Here is an 18355-nt window from a genome sequence, read left to right as displayed (position 1 = left end):
CGAAATTATTTGAGGAGATTTTGTAATCAATTGGAATTGTGTAAAATTGAAATTTTCTCCAAAAGTTTTATATTTTGGGAGTACTTTGAAATGCGGGGCAGAAAAGATCAATCATATCAGTTGTTTAACCTGCACTTTTTGTCTTCCACTAAAAACAAATTGAATTTGTATAGACAGCTGTCAAAATTATTTTCAATTCTATCTGGCCACAATGCGACCAAAACGTTCAAATTAGATTTAAAATATATTTGTAGTTTATTTCGTTCATTTTTTGGCGGAAACAATTTCTGAGAGTTCGGCGGGAATGAGCAAATTGTTAGAGTTTTTCGTGTCCACCTGGAAACACTTAGGATCTTTTTAACAATTGCCCCTTTTGCAAAAGGGGGGCTATTCTTGAATAGAAATCAAGCTAGCAGTTTTTTAATTAATCAAAGACGACTAATAACTTTCCACGTATGCGCATATTATGTTAAACTGAATTGAATAACGTACGCTATGCTATGTTAATTACCCGAATTGAAAGTTAAAGTGAAAAGAAATTGCGATTGACGGGTCGGTAGGCGCGCTTTGCGCGTGGCGCAGTTTCGCCGCATTAACCGACCCGCGATTTCCGGGTTACATCCCACAGCGCGTGAGAGGCATGGCCGTGAACAGCGGTCCGCTGTTGCGCCTAAACTGATATTCGGCTATCTAAACTGTAGGACGAGTAATATTGTGCTAAAGTATAGCACAGAAGGGGCGACTCTCTACTAGGTACCAAGGAGTGCGATTGTTGAAAACATCCACAATTTAATAAGTTTTTGAATGGACAGGCAATCGAAAATTTTTTTTAAAATTACTCGCGTGATAGCGCGACCTTAGTTCAAAATATTTAACATTTTTTGTTAGTTTCACTTTTTTGTTGTCAAAAAAATGTTTTGGACACTCTCGAATTTAATCTGCTGTAAACTGTTGTGCAACACTGTTGTGAAACGCGTTAATTTCATGCTGTTGTAAAATATTCTTTTTCAGTTCTTTTAAAGATCAAAAAATCACATCAACAGACACGACAAATTTATTGAGAAAAATTGGTCCATTATCGCGCACTTAACATTCTGGCTTGCATTCAGAGAAATATCTGGCTATTCTTTGTTGAGCAAAATTTAGAAAAGCCATCTTATTAGGGTTTAAAGATTAAAGTGACGCTAATTTTTTAAATTAATGGAGGTCTAATTGTTATTTAAACCATCCATGCTGTATTTCACTGTATTATGATTTACAGCTTATAAAATTGTTGTAAGAGAAACCTTATTTAATTTTTAGAGGGGTATCTTATCAAAATTTCTATTGATTTTCGAAAACCTTTTTTTCTTTATAGCTCGATATATTTACGGTCATATTTTTGATTGATAGCCAGAAATTGATGCGTGAACGCACAATAAGAATCTACTTATAATCTATACTTGTGGTATTCTAGCACCATTATACTCACTTAAGTTCAAGACTAGGCAAGCTAATTCTGTATTAAAAACATTCTGTGCTCTCATAGCGAGCATGGAATTGGCCCAAACTAAGTAACGTCCAAATCAAAGTGAGAGGATATATAATGGAATCGGACTCTCCGGGTGTTTTAGCGATCTCAGCTAGAAACCTTCAGAAGAAGTACACCAGCTCACCAAGTCCAGTGTTGATGGGACTGGACATGGAGGTCGAACAGGGATCTATCTACGGGCTACTTGGTCCCTCTGGATGTGGGAAAACAACTCTTCTCAAGTGCATTATAGGTACAGACTTTGCAGCTGAAAAATTTTGGTGCAGATTGCCTCCTAGCAGCGGAAGAGTTGAAACCAGTTTTTTTCATAAAACAGAGGTATAAACATAAAACGCTAATAGTTTGGATCCAAAAATCGTTTTCGTTACAATAAAATAGAAAATTAATCAAATGAATAACCTTATTGGAGCTCTCCATTGAACTCTATAAACTGCCAAAAAAGAATTGTCGATGCTGATGACCTGTGAACAGTTTTTTTTCTCGGGCAAATTTCTCCAACCGTTATTTCTTAGTTCAGAAATCGTCTGTCGCATTTCTCTTTCGAATTTCTTTTAACTTGTCAAACAAGGTAGCAACGGCGATACAATTGCTACGAAGTTTATTTTCGAAACGCTATGAACTTCTTTGGCTCTCATATATCAAAAATTTTTGTCGAAAAAAGCGCAAAACGCACGAAGGAGTTTTTTCTAATTTCTATAGAAAAGCGAAGTACAGTGGACCTCCCTGACTTGGTAAAAATTAATTCTCCAAGCACAAATCTTTTTTCCAAAAGTTAGCAAGAAATTGAAAATGTGATTGATCAGTTTTCCAATAAGGATATAATGTACCATATTTTTTTACTTCTTTTATACAGGTTCAATGACTGCAAAATTATTTGCTGAGAAAAATTATTTTCATTGCATAAAAAATAAAGTTTGATGCTGAGTTGGTTGATTTTGAGATCTTGAAAATGAACTAATAGTTGGGGAAAATATCACATCTCAAGTTTCTGTGTTTAATGGTTAATTTAATTCTCTTAAAATGATTTACAGAGAATTTTAGTAGCGTTAGTATTTGACGGTTAAATTTTCTTAAGCCTGAGAACTCATATAGAAATAGAATGAAAAAGGTTGTGACTTCGTAGTAGAGACGTTTCTCAAAGGAGTATTCACAGTTGTTTGAAAGTCGTGTTTGCAGGAGTCAGAGCTAACATGAGGAAAGTTATTTATTTTTTTTTTCGTTCGAAGCTTGACATTGAGACTTGGTCTCAACTCAACTTTAGCGAAAGGTATTGTGTTATTATTACAATTCTACCGCAATTAAAAAAGTTTAATAACACTCAGATATAATGTTCAAAGTTTAGCTTGCGAAGGAATAGAAAGCTTCAACAGAAAAAAAAAACAGAGTAATTCGATTTATAGAATTTATTTTTTAAATTAATCTTCAGATGAATCTCTATTTTCCAGAGAAAAAAACTATTATAAATTCTAAAATTCGGGTAACTCAACGAACATGAAAATCAAGAAAAAGTGGGGTAAAGATTGAAATGTACGGTAAAAATATTTTTCAACAATTGTTTTTTGCAGTTTGACGCAATTGAAAACAAAGTGGAAAAGGTTTTGAAGAAATACTTTACTAATTAAACTTTGTTTCAGGTTTAGCTAAAGATGCGGAGAGTCGGAACACTTTTAGAAATTCATACCGTCTTTTGGCTGCTTTTCAAGCAAAGTTTATCTGCAATCTTTTTGAAATTATGTAGCTAACAGCCAATAACTTCCCACCAAGTACGATCAAGCATGAAAGAAAAGCACCAGCCGTCGCTAAGTATTAGCAAAGTAATAGAAGTTGTTCTATTTTCCCTTCGCTGTTTTAGCTAAATAGAAAAATTATGTTTTTTTTCCGACCCCTCTTGAGGGGGGAGGAACTATATACTCAAATGGGTTTTTTTTGTTCAGTCAATTTTCGCCGATCGATATACATAGTAGAGAGTTGAGACTAGTATCATTACAAAGCTCGTCCAGCGTAGAAAATGGAATTAAAAAGATTTTTTATTTTTTCGTTTTCTACAGGGAGTTATCGAGGTTTACACTTCTGAGTGAATTCACGTTGTTTTATTCACATTTTCCGAAATTTTTGCCTAATTTTTCGTCAATTTTGCTAAAATTTGTTGAAATTTTTAAGAATAGCGTCGTTGGTTTTATTTCTAAGGACAAACAAGCCTTGTTGATTCATCTGATTTATTATTCTTTTTTTGGTCAAAAACTCTGGATAAATATTTCAAAATTCAGCCTTTTTCATCAAAAACAGCACGAAATAAGCTACTTTAGTCCACTTTGATAAAATTTGCCAGCACTACACCCCAAAACAACACTAATACAATCTTTGTAGACTCAAAAGGGGGCTATTCCTACTTCAACTTCCGCTGAGAGTGCTTTGTAATTAAAACTATGCCGTTTTTTGTTAGCTTTACTCGTTTATTACCAAAAATGCAGAAATTTTTTATTAGTTTTCAACTAACAAATTATCTGTATTTTTAATATTCGAAAAATCAATAGTTCCTAACGGACAATAAGCTTTAGCAGGGCTAGTTTTTGGCCAATCGTGTACTGTTAAAATCCAAAAAGAGTTCAGATTGCAATCAGTCGGTCTTTTTTTTTCGTAAAAAGACATTTTTTTAATTAAAAAAAAAACAGAATATATCAAATGAAAGCTCAGGAGTGATAACTCCAATTGGCTTCCTAAGCAGCTCCAAGCCAATGCATTTAGTTTTTTACTTGAAAGTTTATGATCGTTTCGACTTTAAAAAATAATTTATTTTTAAATAAATAATGGCTTAATGAACTTCTCCATTTTTTTTCTTTATTTGGTCAACTTGCCGCTTAGTGTCAGCAAAGAAAGAATGCTTCTTCATTCTACTGATTTTGAAATTTAGTCTCGATTGCGTTTTTAAGCCTGAAATTATTATTTTCTGGCTTTGATACTACTAGATTTCAGATTTCTTTTTGTTTTTAGAAATTTGCCAGTTTTTCACGTTTTCTAGACACATTATCAAATCACTGACAGTTGTCATATCACATTATTAGCGTTCAAAATGGAACACAATTGAACATATTAAAATCTTTAAAGATATAGATTATTGTTTTAACGGCTTGGACACTTCTTTCTTCAAGAAATTAATTGATTTTTTAAATTTTTTTTAACTGTCACTTTTTGTCATTTCAGTTGTGTGAAATTTCCTGTATAGTAATAGATTTCACTGGCTTTTTATTGAGGAAAAAACGAGCCGATATTCTGATATTAGCAGATATCTGATGGCTTTCATGACTTTGAAAACAATCGTTTTCCAAAACTAAAAATTAAAAAACTTTTCAACTTCTCAAGTTTGTTCTTTTTATTTTTCTTTTTGGTACCTAATCTCGTTAATTACAGGTCAAATATGATGTTATGGGCGTCAAGGGAAGTTGTCAAAAGGGATTGATGTCCCAAAATCTATTTTAGTAAAGAATGCGTAATGACCTTACTGACTTCGACACCGGTTTTTCACAAAAAAAAATAGATTAATTTGATTTTTGTCATGTTTGACGTTCTTTTTGTTGACGCAAGAATTATTCTGGATAATTGCAGGTTTCAAAGATTTCCTTTGGATGAAGAAACGACCCTATTTAATTATATCATTTTGTTCTGATGTTTTTCATGACTTTGGATATAATTTTATTTCGAAAAAAAAAATCAAAATTATTACATAATTTTGCCCTTTTCTCTTTTTTGTCTCCTTGTTACCTATTCTCACTAATAAATACTACATTATCGGTGTTTGAATAAGGCGCAAACGAATATATTTTGAGGGCCGAAATATGGCTTGAACGTTTTGACAGCGTTTTCTGGCAAGTTTCAATTGATTTTTTGTTTGTTGTCTTTTTTTGTTGTTCTCTTTAGCCGCTTTAAGAAATGAATAAGGACAGGTCTTAATGCCCTTATATATAAGCATCGGTAATCGTAAACCTTTGGTATATTTTACTTGATTTCTAATGTTTTCAATTACTTTGAAGTTATTTGTTTTGAAAAAAATAAGCAAATTATTTAACTTTAATGTTTTTGTTCTTTTTTGTCTAATTGTTACCAAACATGTTTCTGGACTGGTCCATATTTTTTCTGGTGATTTATAAGGTGTTTTGTTTAGTTTTAGGTGCATCTGACGGTATGTTCAATTTGTTATTAAATTTTGTTTTTTAACGGACAAAAAGTTTTTGATGTAATTAATGTTTGTTGTTTGTTTTGAATTTGCTGTTCGTTTTGACTCGCTTTCTTAATATTGGCATATCACAGCAATTTAATGCTTCAATTTTTACTCCACTGAGTTATTTGCTTAGGAGGCTATCTTATCGTTCATACACAATTTTTTTTGAAAAATACTTGGGCTTGTTTGGGTTTTTTGGGATTCCCAAAAAATAAATTTTGGGTTTTCTATCTGTTCCTCATTTGGTAGACAATGATGCCAAAATTGTGGATGCGCGGGGTCGGAACCTTATGTGCCATCGCACATTGCTGAGCCGCCTTGTTGAATTAGGTTTCACACCGTTTATTATCAGATGTAATTCGCTCAGCTAAATTATCATTTTCAATTTGTCTGAGAGCCTTATTGATTTGACTTCATTGCAGAATGGCTTTTATATTACTTTGGTAGTGCCACATTGCATTTGAAATCAATTAATTGAGTCAATCATTAGAGTTAGTATTCTAAAGAGCTCTTAACTGATTCAACTGATGCAATGAGCAATTTTCGTGGTGTACACTAGTCATTTCTCAAAAAATCAGAAAAAAAATATTTAAAAAATGCGAAAACTAATTTGAATTGATTTTTTACGCGCCCATAAGGAAACGAGAAAAGTTTTTAGAATAACTATTTTTCAGGTTTGTATTTTCAATTTTCTCAAGAAAAATTTTGACATACATTTGTGGATATCTCTTTTCTCCCACTTCTTTAAATTTGTTGGAAGAATTTGAGGAAGAATTTGTCAGAGTACATGCTTAGACAAACAATATCAACACTCTTTTGTTTTCGAGGTTGAACATAAACATAAAAAAAAAACACAAAACTCGACACAGATATATTGTTTAACAGGTCTGTTCCAAGTTGATGGAGGAAAGATACAAGTATTCGGTCACAAAACCCCATGTTGCACAACTCAGTTGCAAATTCCAGGAAAAGACATTGGGTATATGCCACAAGAGCTGGCCCTGTACTTTTCCTTCCGAATCAATGAGCTCTTTTTCTTCTATGGAAAACTAAATGGAATGCGAAACGATGACCTTCTGAAACAAATAGATTTCATTGCTGAATTGTTACATTTGCCAAATGGCGATCGAATCATTGGAACCCTGAGTGGAGGCCAGAAACGACTGATATCTTTCGGTGCCTCGATGATGCACGACCCTCGACTGCTGATTCTGGATGAGCCGACGGTGGGCGTAGATCCGGTCTTGAGCGCCAAGATCTGGCGTCATTTAGTCTACTTGTCCTCTAATAGAGGCACAACAATCATCATGACAACACACTATATCGAGGAAGCAAGACAGGCTAACAGGGTTGGGCTTATGCGGGCGGGCAAAATTCTGTGCGAGGGAGAGCCGGAGGCGTTGATTGAAGAGAAGGGAGCAAAAAATTTGGAGGGAGTGTTCTTAGATCTCTGCCGGCAGGACATATCACCAGGTAAAGTTGCAAGTTTAAAATACATGTAGTTATTTCGAGGGTGCCAAAGCTCAGATTCCGAATGAACGGCGAATTGCCATTGTTAATATCTTTAAAAGATTGTGACAAAATATCACAGGAGGATGCAGAATCTCCCAGATTTTGAGGTTTTGATACAGAATCTGAAGATGAAAATGCCTTACAAGGATAGTACAAGATATACAGTTAGTAGCTTGCAAAATGATTGAAAATAAAAGTTAGGTCGCGGATAGTGTTGAAAGGCAGCTATTGTAGTAAATTTTTTTTTCTTGTGAGTTGACGCGGATTGGTTTTGCTTTAATTAATAGTAACAAATTTTCAACAGATTTGTTAATCTTGCTTACAGGGTACCTATGGTTTGTTGCCCTTACCTCAAAGACAAAATTCTCCAGGTTTAATGTAAAGGTTGTATAGGTTCGTCCCAGGAAAAAACTGAAAACGAATGTGATCATAGAGAGAATGATGATGAAATTGAACTTATTCACGGTGAAGAGGAAGACCCGAACAAAAATGAGAGTGAACCTAGCAAAGGCAACTCAAAATCTGGACGTCTTTACCTCTCCAGTTGCGGCAAGATCTTCAATTTCACTCATTTGATCTCTTGCATAATCAAAGACTTAATTCTTACACTTAGAGATGTTCCCTCATTGGTCTTCACGTTGCTTCTGCCTTTCATGCAGTTATGTGTTGTTCTGATTACTATTGGAGGGAACCCTAGAAACCTGGACATCGCTGTGGTTAATGAAGATTTTGCTCCCAAGGGCTCATCTTACAGCCAGAAGTATCTTCAGTACTTGGATGCAGGGGACTGGGCCGATATTAAATATTACAAATCCATGAAATCAGGCAACTGTTTCCTTTAAGTATTCCTCAGTAAGAGACTATTTTTTGGAGTGAGGACATCAGCCTTTGAATTTCCTTGTCGATCCAACGCATATCTTGTAAGATCTAACAGGAATTAGTTGTTTGATTGTGCACGAGTATAAAAAACAGAAAATAAAACGTTCTCTTTTTCAGACCTTAATGGATTTATTTCAAAGTAAGATATTGCAAGATACGCGTTGATATGCAATATTTTACAACCCCATTCTAGACCACGACTTGTGAGAAGACTTTAATGTCCAGTGGGGGGGGGGGGGTAATACTGCCTATAATTACACGGTCCGGCTTTATATTTAAACCGAGTTCAAGTCTTCTCATTACTTTTTTGAGTACAGCACGGTCTTCCAATGATACTCATACCTATGTGGTCCAGCTTGATCGGTTGATGACATGAGGTGCAGACTAGGGATGGGAGGCTTTGAGTTCAACTAGGGTTGTATCTAATATATTTGTTTATAATCCAACTTTTCGTAGGTAAATGCCAAGAAATTTAGTTCCCAAGAGCTTTGAGCTGCTCACTGGTAGTGACATTGCTGTAGCTACAGAAATTACATTTTGCAGAGAATACTTATGAATATGTAATTAATTGCTCTAAAAAATGTAAAAAGCAAAAATCTAAAAAGCGAAACAGTTTTGGGAGTTTAGTACAAAACGCGGTGGACAAGGACGAGGTCGCAGCCGTGTTCCACTTCTTACCAGGATTCACTGACGCCATTGTGACCAAGTTTGAAACGGCTTCAAAGTTCTCGGCAGAAAATGCGAGCAGAAGCAGCATACAGTTAACTCTCGACGAGGGATCCCCTTTGATTGCTAACCTCGTCGTGAAAAAAGCTGAATCAGCTTACAGCAAGTTGGAAAACGATTTGTATTCTCGATATGTTCCAAATCAGCCTCTTCAAGTTCCTGTCATCAACATTACGGAGCCTTTGTTTGAAGATGTGGATTCGTTCACCGACTTTGCAGCTCCGGGAACCATGGCATATTTGATATTTGTTTCGGCCACGTTTTTCTCAAGCACAAGGGTCATTGGTGAACGGAAATTGGGTTTGCTTGAACGTCTTACAATCTCAGGAGTTACGGGATCATCACTAACACTTTCTATGCTGTTTGTACAAAGTTTTATCCTCATTATGCAAGTTGGGATTTTGGTTATGACGACTCTGGTCATCTTCGGAACCCCACTGGAAGGCAATTTATATTTAGTTTTGTTTATTGCTTGTCTTCAAGGGTACACTGGAATGATTTTTGGTATTTTGGTGTCGGTTATTTGCACTGAAGAAGCGCAAGTGTTCCAGTTAGTGTTTGGTCTCATGGAAATGATTTACTTCTTGAGTGGAATTGCATGGCCTCACGAATCGTTGCCTCCGGCATTGCAGACCATCAGCAGCTATTTGCCACTTGAGAAACCTGCGAAGGCATTGCGATTCATTCTGCTTAGAGGGTGGGACATCACATTCGAAGATGTTCAGGCCGGAATATATGTTAATATTATTTACTTCGCTGGGTTTCTTACCTTTGCAATTTTATTGAGGAAAGTTTTGCATATTAAAGGTTGAGGTCAAGGTCATTTTCAGAATTATGATTGCACCCTATCAAATATAGTTTACATATCATCAAAAACTATTTGTATTTTAGCTGTTATCCATTTTGTAGATTTAGTAATTCGGAATATTTTCAGCAGAAGTTTTTTTTCATTGTTGTACTGTTGATGATCAAGAGGTCACATCACCAACCCAAAAGGTCAATCGAAATTTCGTCTATTAATTCAAGACTTGAAGGCAAAACGGGAACTCACCGTATTTAATGAAGAGGTCATAGTCGTTAAGACATAGAAGAATTTTCAAAATTTCAATTCACATACGTATCATAAACTCAGTATAAAAAACTGTAGAGCAATTCGGTATTAACTTCAACACGTATAATTTCCATCATTTCAAAGTATAAGTTCCCAGGTTTAGGTGCGCGACCCTAGACTGCTCTGATCAGACCATTTGAGTCGCACACTGGTGGCGTGGTACGACCAAAAATACATGGTCTGGGAAACGCTTGAGTCGCACGATGGTCTGAACAATGGTCGCTCTACGGTCTAATCAGAGGACAAAGTCTGGGAAATTGTCTGGACAATGGTCGCACTAGGGCCTGATCAGAGGGCAAAGTCTGGGAAATGGTCTGGACGATGGTCGCACTACGGTCTGCTCAGAGATCAAAGTCTGGACATAAGTTGCCGCAAAATCTAACCGCAATAACTGACCATAATTATTTGACTGCAGTTTTTTTATCAATGTTTTTGATGACTCAAAAGAAAAGTTGCAAGCACTTCAAAAAGACTTTCTGTTTATATTTTTATTAATTAGTTTTGTACTAACCTTAGAAGATATACTAAATTATTAGGATTTAAGTTTAGAGGTAAATAGGTTTGAATCGAATAATTTAAACAAATAACAACGTCTTATAACATGTATTCAGGAATGGTCTGATCAGAGGGAGCGTTGGTCGCACTAGCGTCGCACAAAATTTTGGATCGCACAGAGTCGGACGAAAAAATTGGGTCGCACGATAGTTTGATCAGATGGATCTGGGTCGCATGATGGTCTGATCAGAGGTACTTTGGGTTGCATTATGGTCGCACAACTTCTTGGGTTGCACTAAGGTCTTATCAGAGGGCTTTGGGTTGCACGATGGTCTGATAAGTGGGCAAAGTCTGGAAAATGGTCTGATCATAGCAGTCTAGAGTCGCGCACCTAAACCTGGTTAAAATCATCAACGTGCAAAATAACAAGTGACAACTTAGACTGCAAAGTTTTTTCGATGTTCTTTTATCTGGTTTTTTGTTTGATGCTATTGCTGTCAAATTGGACTCAGAGTCGGTCAACAATCATCTAGACAACCTAAAAAATTTTAAGTCAATAATCAGCTTAATCGGTACATATTGTGATTATATTTACTTAAAATTAGGTTAAACAAACATTTTCTGACATTTCTACGTAAATTGAAATGTATTTTATTCTTATTTTAAACGACGCCTAGAAATACTCAATTCTGATTGGTTAATAATTTCTCGCCTATTTAATCGGTAAAGTTCTCAGGCCCGAAAGAATTTGTTTTACCTGAACGTAACTATGTTAGCTTAAGTTGGAGTAGAATACGTTTTCTCTAGTTGTTGATTTCTGTGTTGCCTGGATTAATTGAAATCTGTCGAATTTTGTTGGTGGAACAAAGTTCTATGTGTATATGGGCGATTTGCTGGTGGTAGAATCATATTGATCATTAGAGCAACGAACGGTATCTTTCGTTGTTCCTGGAGATTTTTGAAAGCAGGAAAAGATTTTCTCTAGAGAAAAAAAATCTCAAAATTTTTTCTCTAGAGAATCGATAAACGAAATTGAAAACGCGCTGCGTGATAATAGCGAAATTGACAATGAAGTGAGTTCTAATTTTTGTCAACAGGCAAACCCGTTATAAAAACTTTTTTCAAGGTAAGCTAGAACTAAATTTTTGATCGTTAATGTCATACGGGACGGATATTATCATCAGAATATCCATAACCGTAATTTATTTCACTTTCATTTACCTAATCCATTTCAAGGGCAGTTGCCTTTAATTTAGTTCTTCAAACATCTTCAGTTAAATTGTTCATGATTGTTCGGGTTCCAGATAGGAAACTGTCTATTCACATGTATAAACAAATCTAACATCCTTTCTTGTGCGTGAATAACATATGATATCCTTTAACTTCTTTTAATCTTAATTTGTTAAATCTCAATTCATTCTTGCCATTTGCATCGCTGTCAGCCAGTTGTAATTCAAAATTAGCTAACTGTTCTTCAAATTCGCCAGCTCAAAATAAATCGAGCCATTTGCATCGCGAATGCCAAATTCATAACTCAGAATTCAAATAGTAGATACTAATTTGGCAAATGCGGCGCAATTGCCTCCATTCGTTTGGTAAATATACAATCGCTACTCAATTGGCCAATCACAAAGTAATTGAGTACAACATAGCGCAGTCAACAGTCGACGCTCGCGAGACTACTCTTCACATTGACGGGGATTGAAGGGATTCAATTAGAAACTCTGCTCAATGGACCACCTCCAGCGTTCACGTATCACCTGAGTAAATATACGAAGAACCCGTGGAAAATCAAACTCAAGCCACCGAAAGGGATAGGAACCTTGGCAGCCAACAGTTAAAATTAAAATGGCAAAATAGATGTAGTAGTATTAGTACAGGAGGCCGTCGTATATTCAAAAGCAAACGCGCCCACTTAAAAATCGAGAGAGAGCCACTGAGGGAACTTTGGCGAGTGACGGAAGACTCATTTACAAAAACTAGAAACAACACCTATGATCGTTTTGTTTGCTTTTCCTCTAAACAACAGAAAGGAGAATCAATTGAAAGCTTCTATGGACGCTTAATTGAAAGAGCAGAAAAATGTAGTTTGGCAGACGAAGAAACCACTTTATTTCGAGATGCTTTCATACTCAACATTCAAGATTATGACACCCAAAGAGACCTTCTGAAAGAAACAGTATCGCCAACCAAAGCCCTTGACATTGCGATACACTTAGAGATGAGGCGCACAATCAACAGAAAATAAACCAAAACTTGAATACAGACGCTCAATCAGTCAATATTGTCAATAATTTTCAAGGACGCAATCGCAACGAAAATTACCAACAATTCCGTAAGGACTTAAATCGCTACCCAACTGTTCTCTAAAACTACCAATGCAATACCAATTGCACAAACTGTGGTCAACGTTGAAGTCATAACCAGCGCCAAATTTGTCCCGAGATTGGAAAAAAATGCAATAACTGTTGAATTACAGGACATTTTGCAAAGAAGTGTCATAAGCCCGAAAAGTTACAGACCCAAAACATCAAAACTTCCGTAAACAAATGTCAATCAGATCGACACAAACACCGCCAAAAGTGATGATGACGAATCTGTCAATTACATAACAAGCTATCAACAACTCTATGATCAAGTCTATGACTCTAACTATGATAGCGATTCTGATGACTATGTGGCAGCTATGTCTAAAGATTCTGCGAAACAACTAGAACATCTCAATGCAAAAATTAAATTTGGAAACATCCTCGCAAATTCAATGATTGGTTCAGGCAGCGTTTGCGGCCTCATAATAAGGATTCTCGCGAATAGAATCTTCAAAACTACACCTTTGGCAAGATGAATCACCATGAAGCAAGACAACGACCTGACAACAATATCAAATGAACCAATCAAAGTTCTCGGGAAACTTGCCACAACAGTGACGTATAATGAATGGACTTGCGAAGAGGCTAGCTTAACAGTGGTGGAGGACAGACATAAGCTAATCATCGGGAGAAGCCTTTTCGACAGCCTTGGCCTGGCAGTGGTACAACATGTGTTAACAATATTGATATTTCAAATTAAAATTAAAGAGACAATCGTGTCGCAATTTCCACCGCTAGTCTCAAGAATTGGCCTCTCAAAGACTCATGTAGTGAAATCACAGCTTCATCAAGAGTTTATAGCAAAGCATCAAAAAAGCCGACGGGTTCCGATTAATCTACAACCTAGAGTCACGGTCGAATTAGATCGCCTACAGAAAGAAGGACACATTGAAAAGTTTTTTAGTTGCTCTGACGAACATTTCATATTTCTGATAATAATCACAGTAATGAAAGATCAATCTATAAAACTAGCACTAGATTCTAAAGTTTTCTAAGAGACTCAATTTCACAACATGCTACAAGGACTCAATATGGTCCTGAAGCATATTTTTCAACAATGGATCTTTAGTTTGCCGATAGTAAATTACAATTGCACAAAGACACTGCAAAACACTGTAACTGTAATATAATTTGTGGAGAATCCACTGGCACTTAAAAATTTAAAACTGGATTTTACGGCCTTACTGACATGCCGGCTGAATTTCAAAAAGCTATGGATTTTACGCTTGTAGGTCTTCAAAACACCTATTGCTTCCTTGATGATATTATTTTTGTTAGCACAGGGTCCGACTCTGATCACCTTAGATATGTCACCAAATGTCTTAAAAAATTGACAAGGATATTTTAAGAATCAATCTTCAAAATGCCTTTTTGCAAAAACAGAAAATGAATGGCTCGGGTACGACTTCACCCAAACTGGTATATCACCACTTGAAAATAAAACAGAAGCTATTTTAGCAATACCTCCACAATCGACACTAAAACGCCTACGATCCTTTCTTGGTTCAGTACATGATATAAGTGAATTCATATCAAATCTCTCACAACTTTGTCACCCTCTTAGATCACTTCTCAAAAATCCTCTGGACTGAAGAACACACTAAACATTTCGACATTATAAAGGCTAAAATTGCTGCAAAGCACTGAAAAAAATCAATTAAATCACAAATTGGATGTTCGCGTAAAATCTGACGCTTCCCGTTCTGAACTGGGTGCTGCCCTCAAACGAAAAAGTTCGGATGGGTGAAAATTTATAGCATTTGCATCCCGATTTCTAAAACATACAGAAGAACGATACAGCGTCAACGAATTGGAGCTTACGAGTTGTTTGGCGAATCGACTACTTCAAATATTATCTCTACGGAATTGACTTTTTAGTTATAACAGATCATCGCGCTCTCCTATCAATTTTAAAAGAACACAGCTCTAATAAACCCTACAAAAGTTGTCTCTCTAGATGAATCGACCGTCCATTTTTGTATAATTTCACAATTGAACAGATGCCTGGAACAAAAATGGAACTTATAGATTACATTTCTAGAAATCCTTTCGCCAAAGCTAAAAAAGTAACACTTAATCAGACACAAATTACAAACTAAAAAGAAATTAAATGGCAAATTAAACCTGCATTCGCCTTCATATTCATCAAAAAGGTTAATCGCGCCACAAATACCTACTTTAATTAAAAAATAATTTGCAATTTCGGATTACAGCCATTGCATCACAATCACCATATCACAATACCTCGTTACCAATTGCATCGCAATTGGCACATCAAAACATTAGCTATTAATCTCCACTTAAAAATGCCAATTGCATCGCAAATACTTCTTCAAAATTCAAAATCACATTTCGCACTAAATATTCTGCCATTTCTTAAATCACATTTGATTAACAAATTTGCTGCATATGCGCTGCAAAAGTCAGATAATGAAGAATGTGAACAATCTGAACAATTAAACCCAATAAAGCCCATATTTGACACCAACTCAAATAATCACCACAAATTCCACTAATTAGGCGCGAAAGCACAAAATTCCAAAAATAAATACAACCAGCCCAAGATATCTCGCTTTTTGCCCAAAGTAAGCTCAGAATTCATCAATCAAATAATCACTCTACCAACGCTATTTCCAAAATACCAAAAACTAAAACAATAAAATCTATATCAACGAAGGCCCGAGTTACTTTCTCTGACCATTCCCCTTCTAATACGACACCCGCAACGAATACCTCATCAAACACTGAGACAACGCCTTCTACAAGTGCCATCGACACTGCGGAGGATTTGAAACTAACTGACACGATGAATCGGATCTTTAGCAGGAAATTGCTAGCAATTCTCACAGGAAAGGACACCATCTTAAAAGAGGTGCGAGATTGCGTCATTCGCAACAATGAAGAAAGATTGAACGAAATTAGTCCCTGCATCCATTCATTTTGGCGGGATATGAGTGTTAAGCATGGGTGTCTATGCATCGACGAAAGGGTTGCAATCCCTAAAGCCATTAAAGACGCGGTGCTAGAGGATATGCACTCCACACACCACGGAAGCTTTGCTATGTCCCTAGCTCAAAACGTTTGGTGGCAATATATCCACCGAGATATATTGTCTAAAGCGGGCAAGTGCAAATCCTGCACGGAAACTGTTATTAAATTAAAATCAATGATTTGGCATAACAAATGGCCAACTTTACCAAATTGTATTGAATCAAATGACGAAATCCAAATAGACTTTGGTGACCTATTATTAATGAAAAGGGCATAGAAGAGTGTTTCAATACAAGCGTTGATAGTTACTCAAAATACCCCCCTAGAGATAGTAAAAAACGCATCTATCACAAATGTTATTAAATTATTTAAAACTTATATATAAATATAGCCAAGGAGTAACTAGAAAAATTAGACTAGACCAGGTTAGATGGACAGTTTGACAGGCAAAAAGTTTGAAATATTTTGCACCAAAAACACTATTGAACCAATTACGCACCTGCAAATGATCATAGAGCAATAGGTATAGTCGGACGCCGTCTTCAACCTAATAAAGGTCAATTATCATGTATGAAAGCACATCTAAATAAAATAATTATTCCTGAACACTCAATACATGCAGTTATACAACGATTAAGAATATCTAAACAAAAAACAACAAAAATTTCACCATTTGAAGCACACTGTGTTAGACGTTGTAATACACCAATTTCAAATATCACAACAAAATAAAATAATAAAAGTTTAAAACATAACAAAATAATCAAATATTATCTAGACGGAGATACCCTCCCGCGTAAATCGTACCTCACAGATGCACAGTGGGCAAATATGGGCATGTGCTCCGATGTTGATATCGAGAAGGTCATTTGCGCAGCAAATGCCCGAGCCCACGAGGAACAGGAAAAGCTCAAAGACGGAAAATCGCGACTAATGTGGTCCGAAGGCATCTCCAGACCGATCCCGCCGATCGGAAGAAGCGTGCATGTGGAGATAGCAAGCAAAATACATACAGCGCAGAGGCAAAAGAAGAACTTAGATGGGTTACACGATGTCGTTGCCCCAGGGAGCAGTGTAAGAAAAATCAGTCTGACAACGAAGGTAATCAAGGAACCCAACAGGCAAGAGGATTGCGTCCGAAATTCGAACATCGCAAAATTTGGAACGCAAAATGAAAGGGAAACAGAGCTTGGACAAAACATTGATAGGCGGCTCAAAAAAGTTGAAGAGAAAAAATTAGAGCAGAAAATTATCAATCACAAAAACGACTTACTTTGAATAGATTTTTGGAGCAAGAAAATAAAACGCAATTGCAAGCAACCTGGCGTCGTTAGCGTTATTTCTTCTGATCGCTCCTGTTTTTTCACCTCCAGTAATGTTGGTCGTGCTTTAAAGATGCGATTTTCACATCGTAACCCCAAGCATGACGGCGCATTTCAAAACAGGCCAGATTTGACGCAAATACTGCATTTGAGCCCACCTGTACCAATTGCGGCTCCACCTACCTAACCTAATACAGCAGGACCATCCGCGTCGCAATCAACTCCCTCAACTCGACAAGTAACTCTTATTTAGGAAAAGCGTACGATTCAAGTGAACAACACATCGGACTGCGATACTTCTTCGGTCAAAAGAATTAAACGCGAGCTCAAAAAGCAGAAAAAGACCTCCCAGTCACAATCCATTGTGCAAAATATCCAGAATACGGAAGGATATTCTACAGAGCTTCCAATTTCAGATACCACATTCATTGGTGTAGCATCGCCACAGAACCCAAATGAAAGATGGCTTGTCCATCGAAACCCAAATTTGCCTCTCAAAAATTCTATATTAGAGGCAGAACAACGCTTTGATTCTGAATAAACTTCGAAAACTTTCTAAACTCTGTATATTAACTTCATTATCTAACATTTTATAATCTATATAACCGGTGAATAAACACTAATTCTTTTATTTTTTTTATTAAATTTTTTTTCTCCAACAGGGTGAAACGTCATACGGGATGGATATTATCATCAGAATATGCATTACCGTATTTTAGTTCAATTTCATTTACTTAATCCATTTCAAGGGCAGTTGCTTTTAATTTTTTTCTTCATACACATGTTTAGTTAATTATTTCATGATTGTTCAGTTTCTAGACAAGAAACTGTCTATTCACGTGTATAAACAATTTTTCCTTTCTTGTGCGTGAATAACATATGATATCTTCTAACTTCTTTTAATCTTATTTGTTAAATCTCAATTCATTCTTGTCATTTGCATCGCTGTAAATCAGTTGCAATTCAAAGTTAGCTAACTGCTCTTCAAATTAGCAAGCTCAATCGCAAATGCCAAATTCATAACTCTGAATTCAAATAGTAGATACTAAGTTGGCAAACGCGGAGCGATTGCCTCAATTCATTTGGTAAAGATACAATCATTACTCAATTGACTAATCTTAAGGTAATTGAGAACAACAGTTAATTTATGTTCTGTACATTACGTAGCAGTACGTAGCAAAAAATTTTGTGCTATTCTGTGAA

At 36.0% G+C, this 18355-nt stretch overlaps 1 protein-coding gene across 2 annotated transcripts; it reads left to right on the top strand.

Moving 5' to 3' along the window:
* The first annotated feature begins 1493 nt into the window (after nucleotides 1-1493).
* LOC142351069 (ABC transporter G family member 23-like) lies at nucleotides 1494-9723 on the top strand. 2 transcript variants are annotated; one of them, XM_075403154.1, is made up of 4 exons: nucleotides 1494-1763; nucleotides 6633-7220; nucleotides 7653-8084; nucleotides 8766-9723. In XM_075403154.1, exons 1-4 carry the CDS (start codon nucleotides 1586-1588, stop codon nucleotides 9674-9676), a joined length of 2109 nt encoding a protein of 702 aa, XP_075259269.1. In that variant the 5' UTR covers nucleotides 1494-1585; the 3' UTR covers nucleotides 9677-9723. The 2 variants fall into 2 exon arrangements, with proteins under 2 accessions (XP_075259269.1, XP_075259278.1); XM_075403163.1 differs by lacking the exon at nucleotides 1494-1763 and adding an exon at nucleotides 1767-1849.
* The last annotated feature ends 8632 nt before the right edge of the window (nucleotides 9724-18355 follow it).

The sequence above is a fragment of the Convolutriloba macropyga genome, chromosome 1 (genome assembly GCF_964194025.1).
Source record: "Convolutriloba macropyga chromosome 1, txConMacr16.3, whole genome shotgun sequence".
Classification (NCBI taxonomy): Eukaryota; Metazoa; Xenacoelomorpha; order Acoela; family Convolutidae; genus Convolutriloba; species Convolutriloba macropyga.
This window is presented reverse-complemented; position numbering and strand designations above follow the sequence as displayed.